Source organism: Oncorhynchus masou, unplaced genomic scaffold (genome assembly GCF_036934945.1).
Source record: "Oncorhynchus masou masou isolate Uvic2021 unplaced genomic scaffold, UVic_Omas_1.1 unplaced_scaffold_1327, whole genome shotgun sequence".
Taxonomy (NCBI): domain Eukaryota; kingdom Metazoa; phylum Chordata; class Actinopteri; order Salmoniformes; family Salmonidae; genus Oncorhynchus; species Oncorhynchus masou.
In genome coordinates this window covers 9,631-24,037 of record NW_027003142.1, presented here as the reverse complement: position 1 = coordinate 24,037, position 14,407 = coordinate 9,631, and the positions used below count along the sequence as shown (strand labels likewise).

Below are 14,407 nucleotides of genomic sequence, written 5' to 3'. Positions count from 1 at the left end.
TTACTTTAAGAAGATTACTTTATTGTATAACGTCCATTCATAATGTAAATTAGTAGTAAGGGGTTTCAGACTTCCTAGTATCATTCAATGAGAGGATAGTAGAGCTGACAAAACAACGACAGCCTAGATCCTAAAGCCACCACACAATGTTGGCACATGACTCAGTATTACCCTCCAATCACACAGAAAAGCCACAGCAGGGTTATATTAGAGACTATGTGTATGTTCACACAGAGAGATCTGACAGATATTGTATGAGATATTAAGCCTACTGTAATGTGTATCACTTTAGCCTACTGTAATGTGTATCACTTTAGCCCACTATAATGTGCTTAACTTTAGCCCACTATAATGTGCTTAACTTTAGCCCACTATAATGTGCTTAACTTTAGCCCACTATAATGTGTTTAACTTTAGCCCACTATAATGTGTATCACTTTAGCCTACTCTAATGTGTATCACTTTAGCCTACTGTAATGTACATTTGTTTCATTCACTGTATAACCAGTCACACATCCTGCATCTATCTGTTCATGATCATAGCGGATTTATAGTAACAGGGCCACCGTGAAGGGAGTCAAGAAGATTTAAGTTCCTCGGCGTACACATCTCAGAGGAACTGAAATGGTCTAACCACACTGACACCTTGGTGAAGTAGGCACGACAGAGAGTCTTCAACCCACACGGACACCCTGGTGAAGAAGGCACAGCAGTGACTCTTCAACCCACATGGACACCCTGGTGAAGAAGGCACAGCAGTGACTCTTTAACCCACATGGACACCGTGGTGAAGAAGGCACAGCAGTGACTCTTCAACCCACACGGACACCGTGGTGAAGAAGGCACAGCAGTGACTCTTCAAACCACACTGACACCCTGGTGAAGAAGGCACGACAGCGACTCTTCAACCCACATGGACACCCTGGTGAAGAAGGCAAAACAGAGACTCTTCAACCCACATGGACACCCTGGTGAAGAAGGCACAGCAGTGACTCTTTAACCCACATGGACACCCTGGTGAAGAAGGCAAAACAGAGACTCTTTAACCCACATGGACACCCTGGTGAAGAAGGCACGACAGCGACTCTTCAACCCACATGGACACCCTGGTGAAGAAGGCAAAACAGAGACTCTTCAACCCACATGGACACCCTGGTGAAGAAGGCACAGCAGTGACTCTTTAACCCACATGGACACCCTGGTGAAGAAGGCAAAACAGAGACTCTTCAACCCACATGGACACCCTGGTGAAGAAGGCAAAACAGAGACTCTTCAACCCACATGGACACCCTGGTGAAGTAGGCACGACAGAGAGTCTTCAACCCACACGGACACCGTGGTGAAGAAGGCACGACAGAGAGTCTTCAACCCACACGGACACCCTGGTGAAGAAGGCACAGCAGTGACTCTTTAACCCACATGGACACCCTGGTGAAGAAGGCAAAACAGAGACTCTTCAACCCACATGGACACCGTGGTGAAGAAGGCACGACAGTGACTCTTCAACCCACATGGACACCCTGGTGAAGAAGGCACGACAGAGACTCTTCAACCTACACTGACACCGTGGTGAAATCACGACAGCGACTCTTCAAACCACACTGACACCGTGGTGAAATCACGACAGTGACTCTTCAACCCACATGGACACCCTGGTGAAGAAGGCACAGCAGTGACTCTTCAACCCACACGGACACCCTGGTGAAGAAGGCACAGCAGTGACTCTTCAACCCACACGGACACCCTGGTTAAGAAGGCACAGCAGTGACTCTTCAACCCACACTGACACCGTGGTGAAGAAAGCACGACAGTGACTCTTCAACCCACACTGACACCGTGGTGAAATCACGACAGCGACTCTTCAAACCACACTGACACCGTGGTGAAATCACGACAGCGACTCTTCAAACCACACTGACACCGTGGTGAAGAAAGCACAACAGCGACTCTTCAACCCACACTGACACCGTGGTGAAATCACGACAGCGACTCTTCAAACCACACTGACACCGTGGTGAAGAAGGCACGACAGAGACTCTCAGAGGCTGAAGAAATCCTGCCTGTTCCCGAGGGCCATCACAGTGTTCTACAGGAGCACCATCGAGAGCATACTGTCGTCGAGATCACAGCCTGCAAGGCTCTACAGAAGGTGGTACGCTCAGCCGAACGCACCATTGGGTGTACGCTGCCTGCCCTCCAGGACACCTACAACACCAGGTGTCGTATGTGATAAGACGACCTTAGCCACCCGAGCCACGACCTGTTCTCCCTGCTTCCATCACTCAGACGTGGGCAGTATAGGTACATCATGGCAAAAACTGTCAGACTTCTACCACCAGACCATCAGGCTGATGAATAGCCACCTGCTACCCCTGTGTCCCCCCCAACGGACGTTTACCCTGCCCCCACCCCCCAATGGACATATATAATTGTTACAGTTGTAAATATGTATATATTATTATTATTATTGTTTCATCCACTTCTCTTTGACCAGCACTGTTGGAGCTCAGAGCTGAAGAATGTCACTGTACCCTGCTGTTACATCTGCAACCTTGTGCATGTGACTAATAAACCTAATCTCATCTATAGTGATCACCACAGCCAACTTTATATAGATGAGAGAGGATGAAGCACATGGGGAGGGAGAGAAAGAGTGAAAGAGAGAGTAGGTGAAGGAAGTAAAACGGAAGAAATGTTACCACAAACACTTGTGCAGTGACGGAGACACTATGATGCTGGGCTGTGTTAAGACTGATGTGAGAGACGTTTAAAATTGAGGAAGAGAGAGAGCGAGAGAGAGAGAGACAGAGAGAGAGAGAGAGAGAGAGAGAGAGAGAGAGAGAGAGAGAGAGAGAGAGAGAGAGAGACAACAGAGAGAGAGAGAGAGAGAGAGAGAGAGAGACAGAGAGAGAGAGAGAGACAGAGAGAGAGAGAGAGAGAGAGAGAGAGAGAGAGAGAGAGAGAGAGAGAGAGAGAGAGAGAGAGAGAGAGAGAGAGAGAGAGAGAGAGAGAGAGAGAGAGAGAGAGACAGAGAGAGAGAGAGAGAGAGAGAGAGAGACAGAGAGAGAGAGAGAGAGAGACAGAGAGAGAGAGAGAGAGAGAGAGAGAGAGAGAGAGAGAGAGAGAGAGAGAGAGAGAGAGAGAGAGAGAGAGAGAGAGAGAGAGAGAGAGAGAGAGACAGAGAGAGAGAGAGAGAGAGAGAGAGAGACAGAGAGAGAGAGAGAGAGAGAGAGAGAGAGAGAGAGAGAGAGAGAGAGAGAGAGAGAGAGAGAGAGAGAGAGAGAGAGAGAGAGAGAGAGAGAGACAGAGAGAGAGAGAGAGAGAGAGAGAGAGAGAGAGAGAGAGAGAGAGAGAGAGAGAGAGAGAGAGAGAGACAGAGAGCGAGAGAGAGAGAGAGAGACAACAGACAGAGAGAGAGAGAGAGAGAGAGAGAGAGAGAGAGAGAGAGAGAGAGACAGAGAGAGAGAGAGAGAGAGAGAGAGAGAGAGAGAGAGAGAGAGAGAGAGAGAGAGAGAGAGAGAGAGAGAGAGAGAGAGAGAGAGAGAGAGAGAGAGAGAGAGAGAGAGAGAGAGAGAGAGAGAGAGAGACAGAGAGAGAGAGAGAGAGAGAGAGAGAAAAACAGACAGTGTATTTCACTCACTCTTACACACACACAAACACACAGAGAGATGATCATCTACCAATGCTGTGGCTGTCTTCCTAAACCACCCCTGGTGTAACCTGTTGATTGTAGAAGGCCGGGGGCTACAAGTCACCATGGGGCCCCCTGACTGCTGGTCCTGGACCAGCCTACCTCTCACCATCCTGGCTGTGCTTCTCTTCCACCGGGATGCCAATGGTAAGTTAGACCCAGGGGGAAAAAAACTTTTTGTATGTGATTAAACTACAGCGTATTGTGGTTGATTCAGTTTCAACACACAGTAAGAGAAGTGTTGCTGGTAAATAAAAGAACAACTCTCTTTGAGTGAACATTTTTGTAAATATCTGAAATGTCATCCTCACATTAAAGACTTCCAGTTTTTGTCATCCTGGCAAAAAAACAGTTATTTTTATTTGTGTGTGAGAGCTCAATGACAGAACAAATATATCCTGTTCTAGAAAAAGATGAAGGGACTTAAAATAATAGATTAGCGGGGTAGGAAAATTTGTTCAAAGTCATCTTAATTTCTTCCCGATCTTCCTCCCTAAAGATTAATCATTTATGTTGTTCATGTTCTTCTCGCTGTTTTCCAGTTGTTGTTGTTGAAACAAATCGCTCTTCTGGCTTCCATTTTGTTTCCGCTGAATAGCAAATACTCCACATTTCACAATGGCATTTTGAATCCATCAACAACATCAATATTTTATAATTACACATTACAGAGATAATGTTGCTTACTGATACCCAGCTGGAATTGTTTTTTTTTGGCACATCTCAGTTATACCAATACTAGTGTCATGTATTTTAATTTATATGATTTCAACAACAACAATCATGAGTTAATTTATATTATACTTTTTTTTGTGATTTAGCAGACGCTCTTATCCAGAGCTACTAACAGGAGCAATTAGGGATAGGTGCCTTGCTCAAGGACACATCGACAAATCATTTTACCGAGTCGGCTCGGGGATTCGAACTAGCAACCTTTCAGTTACTGGCCCAACGCTCTTAGCTGCTAGACTGTAATATTCATATGTGTAAACATACTGCATTATAATTGGATGCATTTTACCACTGTATCATACTGTGCTATGATTGGTTAAGACCACCCAGTTGGTTGGGTGATGGTCAGTTGATCCTGGTTGGCGATACGTGAACATGCCAGTTGTAGCTAGCTAATAAAGAGCTAAGTTAAGAAATCACCTGTAGTGCTGCATTTTATTATTTTGTACAAAGCGTGCAAAACAAGACATAGACTACCTGCTGTCCACTGTTATATTAACTTATTATAACTTGATAATTATGAAAATATAGGCTCTATTTTTCCTCAGCAGCTTTTTGTTAACCACAATGAGTCAAACTATATCTGTCAGATCTCTCTGTGTGAACATACCTGTGGTCTCTTTTAAAGCTGTGATATGTCACTTTTTGGGCGACCCAACAAAATTCACATAGAAATGTGAGTTATAGAGCTGTCATTGTCATTGAAAGCAAGTCTAATAAGCGATAGATTTGTTCTATGTGCGGTATTTCTATGCTCCATATTTTTAAGTTTAGTTTTTTGAGTCTTGCACTTTCGGTTTTGTACACCAGCTTCAAACAGCTGAAAATACAATATTTTTGGTTATGGAAAATATATTTCATAGTGGTTTAGATGGTACGATGATTCTCTACACTGTACTTGCTTTTTTTTGTCACATAAACTGAAATTAGACTAACTATTAGAATTTTAGCAACCAGGAAAGAGCAGAACGATTTCTGCATAGTGAATCTTTATTATAGCTCTACTGTGGCTTTCCTGTGTGGTCAGAAGGTATAATCGAGTTGTGTGCCATTGTGTGGTAGCCCTACAGTAAAGTTGTATATGATGCTATCGTGTTGTCACCTCTACTGTCCTCTCATTGATACTGGGAAGTCTGACACTCCTTGCCACTAATTGACATTCAGCATGTCATTGATGGTCAGTTATACTGAGTTAAACTGAGACCATTTTGGATATACTCAGTTCCTCAGTGATGGTTATGGAGTCTGAAAGACTTTAGGTTTGTGATACGTTCCCCCATGGTATGATATGAGCTGGTCCTATTTAGTCTGAGACAGGATGCAGCACTGAATACATGCAGGTGGAGTTGAATCTCAGTTCCCTAGAACCTGTAGTCCCATTGTTTTATGCTAATTGAGTTCCAACTCTTCAGGATGTGAAATGTGTTTTGTCCTTTTTTTTAATCTCTCTGTGTGTATCCCCCTTCGATTAGTCATGAACATGTCACTGTCACTGATACCAAGGGAAAATTCTGATGAAGGGGAAAATCTCCTTCACCTGTCTGCAATCTTTAATCACCTCTCATCTTAGTAAAACATGTTTTTTCCCACCACCTAGGATCCAGCTAAAGAAAGTTTAAGGCCTATCCATGTAACCATTATTGCAATCTTTGTGTGTGTGTGTGTGTGTGTGTGTGTGTGTGTGTGTGTGTGTGTGTGTGTGTGTGTGTGTGTGTGTGTGTGTGTGTGTGTGTGTGTGTGTGTGTGTGTGTGTGAATGACTTGATATAGAGGTGATGGGTGATCTTATGGGGACCTATTGGTCAGGCAGTGACTTACTTAATTTGAATTCTTTGCAGGTCATGATTCTGATTGTTTCCCAGAGATTGGAGTGGTACGGAACACAGTATGGAAAGCTTCACCTGGGCAACAATTGAAGATTAACTGTTCTATTGCTTTCTGTTCCAACTCACCACCACCACCATCACTATGGTGTAAGGTTGATGAATCAAACAACTGCAATCCTGTCAACACAACAACTATCTTTCAAACACAGTGGACCAGTTTGACAAACACTACAGGGATCTCATTTCTGGTCTTCACCAGCATTTCCATATACGATGTAGGTCTGTACAGGTGTGCATTAAATGGAGCCTCTGTGAGTCATTCTATCAATGTTACTGTCTCAGGTAAGCAATTTCTTTAGTTTGAAATACACATCAAACAATAACAATATTACATTAGCAATAGCCTCCCTGACCGGGTCCCAATTTGTATACATTTCAGAGAGTGTTGAGGACACCACATATGTGCATCAGAAGAATGAAACAACCAGAAAGAGGATATTTTGACTCTTCATAGCTTAGCATGCATTGCGCACAGGGCATAAAGGTGCTGCAGTATGAATGTACATCAAGGCACACCACAACACAATGCTATGTCACACCGAGCTCTGAAACACTGTGGTAACCAGTAACACCCTAACAGCCAGTTAACACTAGTAACCTAGTATCCATGTCGAGTCAAACCTCCTTTTCAGGAGCGTCATTTTGATTTAAAATATGTGTGTCTGCATGTGTGTAATTAGGCAGAATTATTTTGCTGTTAACTAATTTCCTGTATTTGTATATTTTTTGGCCGATAGCTTTTATAAATTCAAATGTGGGGTGGGGGGGACATTTCCTCCTTGTTCATAGTGGAAATCAGGCCTCTTTTTCTTATAGACAGTACAGTGAGTCAGAGTGACAGTTTCCTGGAGTGGGTGTGGCCTTATGTTTACTCCTCGGCTGGGATTATGGTGTTTGTCATCGTGGTGATAACCATATCCATGCTCTCAATGCGTGGTTGTAAAGGTAAGATGCTCACGATTTCCTTAGTATATTAATACAGACTAATGATCACCCAAATCCACATAGCAGATGCTCTGAAAGAGCTGTAAAACCTGGACCCATACAAATCATCTGGGCTAGACAATCTGGACCCTCTCTTTCTAAAATTAACCGCCGCCATTGTTGCAACCCCTATTACCAGTCTGTTCAATCTCTCTTTCGTATCGTCTGAGATCCCTAAAGATCGGAAAGCTGCCATGGTCATCCCACTCTTCAAAGGGGGTGACACTCTAGACCCAAACTGTTATAGACCTATATCCATCCTTCCCTGCCTTTCTAAAGTCTTCGAAAGCCAAGCTAATTAACAGATCACTGACCATTGCGAATTCCACCGTACCTTCTCCGCTGTGCAATCCGGTTTCCGAGCTGGTCACGGGTGCACCTCAGCCACGCTCAAGGTACTAAACGATATCATAACTGCCATCGATAAAAGACAGTACTGTGCAGCCGTCTTCATCGACCTGGCCAAGGCTTTCGACTCTGTCAATCACCATATTCTTATCGGCAGACTCAACAGCCTTGGTTCCTCAAATGACTGCTTTGCCTGGTTCACCAACTACTTCGCAGACAGAGTTCAGTGTGCCAAGTCAGAGGGCCTGTTTTCCGGACCTCTGGCAGTCTCTATGGGGGTACCACAGGGTTCAATTCTCGGGCCGACTCTCTTCTCTGTATATATCAACAATGTCACTCTTGCTTCTGGTGATTCCCTGATTCACCTCTACGCAGACGACACCATTCTGTATACATCTGGCCCTTCTTTGGACACTGTGTTAACTAACCTCCAAACGAGCTTCAATGCCATAGAACTCTCCTTCCGTGGCCTCCAACTGCTCTTAAACGCCAGTAAAACCAAATGCATGCTTTTCAACCGTTCGCTGCCTGCACCCGCCTGCCCGGCTAGCATCACTAATCTGGACGGTTCTGACTTAGAATATCTTAGAATATGTGGACATCGTCTGACTCGACAGTAAAGTCTCCTTCCAGACTCATATTAAACATCTCCAACCCAAAATCAAATCTGGAATCGGCTTCCTATTTCGCAAACAAACATACCCTCGTAAAACTGACTATCCTACCGATCCTCGACTTCGGGGATGTCATTTACAAAATAGCTTCCAATACTCTACTCAGCAAACTGGATGCAGTCTATCACAGTGCCATCCGTTTTGCTACCAAAGCCCCTTATACCACCCACCACTGCGACCAGTATGCTGTAGTCGGCTGGCCCTCGCTACATATTCATCGCCAGACCCACTGGCTCCAGGTCATCTACAAGTCTATGCTAGGTAAAGCTCCGCCTTAGCTCAGCTCACTGGTCACGATAACAACACCCACCCGTAGCACGCGCTCCAGTAGGTATATCTCACTGGTCATCCCCAAAGCAAACACCTCCTTTGGCCGCCTTCCAGTTCTCTGCTGCCAATGACTGGAACGAATTGCAAAAATCGCTGATGCTGGAGACTTGTATTTCCCTCACTAACTTTAAACATCAGCTATCTGAGCAGCTAACCGATCGCTGCAGCTGTACATAGCCCATCTGTAAATAGCCCACCCAATCTACCAATCTACCTACCTCATCCCCATATTGTTTTTATTTACTTTTCTGCTCTTTTGCAGACCAGTATTTCTACTTGCACATCATCTGCTCATCTATCACTCAAGTGTTAATTTGCTAAATTGTAATTATGTCGCTACTATGGCTTATTTATTGCCTTACCTCCTCACCCCATTTGCACACACTGTATATAGACTTTCTTTTTTTTCTATTGTGTTATTGACTGTGTTTGTTTAATGATGACCATAGCACATTAATACAGACTAATGATGGCCATAGCACATCAATACAGACTAATGATGGCCATAGCACATTAATACAGACTAATGATGACCATAGCACATTAATACAGACTGATGACCATAGTACATTAATACAGACTGATGACCATAGAACATTAATACAGACTGATGATGACCATAGCACATTAACACAGACATTTATTTCTGGGACATGACTTTTCATTTCAATGTTTTGTTCATGATTCCCTTGAAATTGCAGGTGCCTGTCCGGCCAGGAAGTCAAGGAAAGAGGACCAAACAGAGAACCAGGTCAAACAGATATACACTACACATCTAACTTTCATTTAGTCCTGTATCAGTACTATTAGTACAGATTCTGGATGGTCTTTAATGTGTTTACAGTATGTAACATGGTGGAGTCTTTTGGTGCACTCCTTGTCTGTCAGTCCCAGGTGTTGTGTCTCTGACTGATTCAATTATATGACAGGCTATTTTATCAAATCGATTACCCTAACGTTTGATTGCGTGATTGAATTAAACCATGCAACAATTAACTCGTTAATAACCTGGGGCACCACGGAAGAGTGTTTATAGAGTTGCTCTTTTCCGAATAAACTCTTAAAGATCTGAAGATCTTTTATAATCAATAGCAGTCAATTATTCACCTTATTTAGTCTCATCTGAACGTCGTAAAATTCTTGGTTATCTGCACGAACCCTGGCTAACAAGTTGAATCAGCAATAAAAATGTGGCTTATTTATTTACTAAATACCTAAATAATCACACAGAATTACATATACACAGGATAGATCATTCATTAATTACTAATCATGTCATAAAAGCAAAAGTCCCTAGCGGATGAAACCGATATGACAGCTGGTTACCCAAAGAAAGGAGGTTGCGTTTGAATGAAAGAGCGGGATAACTGAGGGACAAAAGGGATTGGGTCTCTATCGAACCTTGAGAAGCTATGCTACCGTAAATATAGAATCTTATGCATTCTAATAATCATCCATTCGGAAATTGAAAATGCAAGATATATATTTACACTGAGCTGCGCTTCGATAGATGGTTTGAAGATGGAAGACTGGTTTGCCCAGCAGATATTGCCATTGTCCTTTGAAGAATCTTTCTGGTCGTAGTGTTGTAGAGTGGATACGTTGAAGTCTGTCGTTCTCAGGAGATCATCTGTCCTTTCCTAGGCCACGTACGTTTACAGCTGCAGCTGATAAGTTGATGTACAGAATTTCTCACTTATTCTATAGTGAATAGGAGTTCAAAGTTCATACCAAGTTGCCATAATCAGCTCGTGCTGTATTCTGGCTGGTCTAGTCGAAATTCCTCCTTCCAGCGTGGTGATCGTCACCTCCACATGATCTTGTCTCATGTAAATTTCGTTATGTAGAGTGAATATTCAGCCATTCGCAACCACAGCTCACACTGGGGTTTGCTTAGTCTGACATGAATTAGGTCACGGGGGCTTTATACTGGCGTGTTTCATCCCTCTCCAACCAATGTCTTTTCACTTGGGCGTGGCCACTGAGTGAGAATAAAATTACTTGAAAACAATTCTCTCATTTAGAAGGCTAAAATTACATTTAATATTCTCACACACAGTTTCATATTTAAACATTTAAATTGCACAACAATTCCATGTGAATCTAATGTCTAGACGAGAATGTGTAGACTTTCAAGATACAATTTATGTTGTCCTGTCATCAGTAATAATGTCCCAGACAACAACTGATCTGACATGTTCTTTAAGTACTTTCAATTGGTTGGATTACAGAAATATTGTTAAATTCCCCAACCTTTTGATGTTACCATACTGGGGGGGGGGGGGTCATAAACCTCACCCAACAGGGCAACGTCCTGACACAGGTGTGGCCCACTATAATTAAGGGTGGGGGTTGCAAATACACAGAGTATTAAAGTAACTTACTTGTTGTTGCAGTATATGGCTATACCAATGACCCAGCAAGCATTCCCACGACCCAACCCACAATCCCACCACAGAGGAAGCATCCGATCCCACCAATCCCAGGACCGGCCCCAACCCCAGCCCCGGCCCCAAGCCCAGGCACAAGCCCAGCCCACCCCACAGCCGGACTGTATCTATGACAATGCACCTGCCAGGGGCCCACGTCGCACTCATCCGGCACCCGGCCAAGCTGCAGCCAATCAGGTAGCTGTCCCGGTGGACACGGACAATACCTATAGCAACGGGAAGGAGAAAGAGGAAGAGAGTGATATCATGTACGCAGCGCTAAACCATCAGGTAAAGCCTCGAGCCGCTGCACGCCCTGCACAGCCTCGGGTAGAGGGCTCAGAGTACGCAGCCATACGAGTGTCCTGAGCCCTGGAACCAGGAAGTAAAACTCCTCTTCCCAGAGGGGCACAGTCCTACTGGTCTTTGTTTCTCCCTGATTACGAGAAGGGGGTCGCTGCGTCCCAAAATGGCGACCGGAGTATGGGCGAGTGGGTGTGTCAAAGGGGAAGTAGTGGGTGTGCGGAAAGGAATGGGTGTGTCAAATCGTCTGCTATAGGTTAGACGCTTTTGATTGAGCTGTATTTTTTCTCTTCCGTTTCTTGCCACTCAACCAGACTGTGACACACAACTAGGTGCTATCATCAACCAAAAAGGGTTATTTGTCTGTCCTCATAAGAGAACCCTTTGGAGAACCCCCTTTGGTTCCAGGTAGAACCCTTCTGGGTTCCATGAAGAACCCTTTCCACAGAGGGGTCTGGAATCCAAAAGAGTTCTACCTGGAACCAAAAAGGGTTCTCCTATGGGGACAGCCGTAAAACCCTTATGGAACCCTTTTTTTCTATGAGTGTACCTCACATTGAGCTACCATACTGCGAGTGTTGGGACATCTGTTTTTAAGCCAGAGGATGAGTCTGAGTGTTAGAATTACATGAATAATTGTACATTTTCCGGTTTAAAACTGCAGATTGTTTATTGGGGCGGCAGCTAGCCTTGCGTTGGGTCAGTAACCGAAAGGTTGCTAGATCAAATCCCAGAGCTGACCAGGTCAAAATCGGTTGTTCTGCCCCTGAACAAGGCAGTGAACCCACTGTTCCTAGGCCATCATTGTAAATAAGAATGCGTTCTTAACTGACTTGCCTAGTTAAATAAATATTAAATAAAACATTTGAAGTATTGATGATGGGTGTACTGTTGCTTTATGGGTTGTACGCATGTTCCTACTGTGACTGTCACCCTGATATATTACTGTGACTGTCACTCTGATATATTACTGTGACTGTCCCTCTGATATATTACTGTGACTGTCACCCTGATATATTACTGTGACTGTCACCCTGATATATTACTGTGACTGTCACCCTGATATATTACTGTGACTGTCACCCTGATTTATTACTGTGACTGTCACCCTGATATATTACTGTGACTGTCACCCTGATATATTACTGTGACCGTCACCCTGATATATTACTGTGACTGTCACCCTGATATTATTACTGTGACTGTCACCCTGATATATTACTGTGACCGTCACCCTGATATATTACTGTGACCGTCACCCTGATATATTACTGTGACTGTCACCCTGATATATTACTGTGACTGTCACTCTGATATATTACTGTGACTGTCCCTCTGATTTATTACTGTGACTGTCACTGATATATTACTGTGACTGTCACCCTGATATATTACTGTGACTGTCACTGATATATTACTGTGACTGTCACTGATATATTACTGTGACTGTCACCCTGATATATTACTGTGACTGTCACCCTGATATATTACTGTGACTGTCACTCTGATATATTACTGTGACTGTCACTGATATATTACTGTGACTGTCACCCTGATATATTACTGTGACTGTCACTGATATATTACTGATATATTACTGTGACTGTCACTGATATATTACTGTGACTGTCACCCTGATTTATTACTGTGACTGTCACCCTGATATATTACTGTGACTGTCACCCTGATATATTACTGTGACTGTCACTGATATATTACTGTGACTGTCACCCTGATTTATTACTGTGACTGTCACCCTGATATATTACTGTGACCGTCACCCTGATATATTACTGTGACCTTCACCCTGATATATTACTGTGACTGTCACTCTGATATATTACTGTGACTGTCACTCTGATATATTACTGTGACTGTCACTGATATATTACTGTGACTGTCACTCTGACTACTATATATTACTGTGACTGTCACCCTGATATATTACTGTGACTGTCACTGATATATTACTGTGACTGTCACTGATATATTACTGTGACTGTCACTGATATATTACTGTGACTGTCACCCTGATTTATTACTGTGACTGTCACTGATATATTACTGTGACTGTCACCCTGATATATTACTGTGACTGTCACCCTGATATATTACTGTGACTGTCACCCTGATATATTACTGTGACTGTCACCCTGATATATTACTGTGACTGTCACTCTGATATATTACTGTGACCGTCACCCTGATATATTACTGTGACTGTCACCCTGATATATTACTGTGACTGTCACCCTGATATATTACTGTGACTGTCACTGATATATTACTGTGACTGTCACTGATATATTACTGTGACTGTCACTGATATATTACTGTGACTGTCACTGATATATTACTGTGACCGTCACCCTGATATATTACTGTGACTGTCACCCTGATATATTACTGTGACTGTCACTCTGATATATTACTGTGACTGTCACCCTGATATATTACTGTGACTGTCACTGATATATTACTGTGACTGTCACCCTGATATATTATTACTGTGACTGTCACCCTGATATATTACTGTGACTGTCACCCTGATATATTACTGTACTACCCTGTACATTAGTGCCTGTCACCTCTGACCCTGATTTATACTGATATGTTACTGTGACCGTCACCAAGTGATATCTGGATGGTTATCAATGATATATTACTGTGAGGCTGTGCACCTCTTTTAAATAAAATAATTTGAGAGAAAACATTGCTGTACTGCCACCTGATATATTACTGTGACCAGTCACCCTTTAAGATATATTATTATTTAAACCTTTATTTAACCTGGCAAGTCAGAACAAATTCTTATTTACAATGATGGCCTGCACCGGCCAAAACCGGACGACGCTGGGCCTATTGTGCACCTCCCTATGGGACTCCCAATCACCTCCAGTTGTGATACAGCCTGGAATTGAACCAGGGTGTCTGTGGTGACGCAGTGCCACTCGGGAGCCCCGATAAGGGATGAGCATGGCCTTATTTCTGTTACAGCTTATTGGGATGACTGTCATTCATATTCCATTCA

General features: G+C 43.4%; 1 protein-coding gene across 1 annotated transcript; it reads left to right on the top strand.

Annotated features, from left to right (window-relative positions):
* The first annotated feature begins 3,575 nt into the window (after nucleotides 1–3,575).
* Nucleotides 3,576–12,913, top strand: LOC135530372 (uncharacterized). Its single transcript, XM_064958703.1, has 5 exons — nucleotides 3,576–3,838; nucleotides 6,261–6,590; nucleotides 7,125–7,253; nucleotides 9,346–9,395; nucleotides 11,041–12,913. Exons 1-5 carry the CDS (start codon nucleotides 3,757–3,759, stop codon nucleotides 11,440–11,442), a joined length of 993 nt encoding a protein of 330 aa, XP_064814775.1. The 5' UTR covers nucleotides 3,576–3,756; the 3' UTR covers nucleotides 11,443–12,913.
* Nucleotides 12,914–14,407: the final 1,494 nt, after the last annotated feature.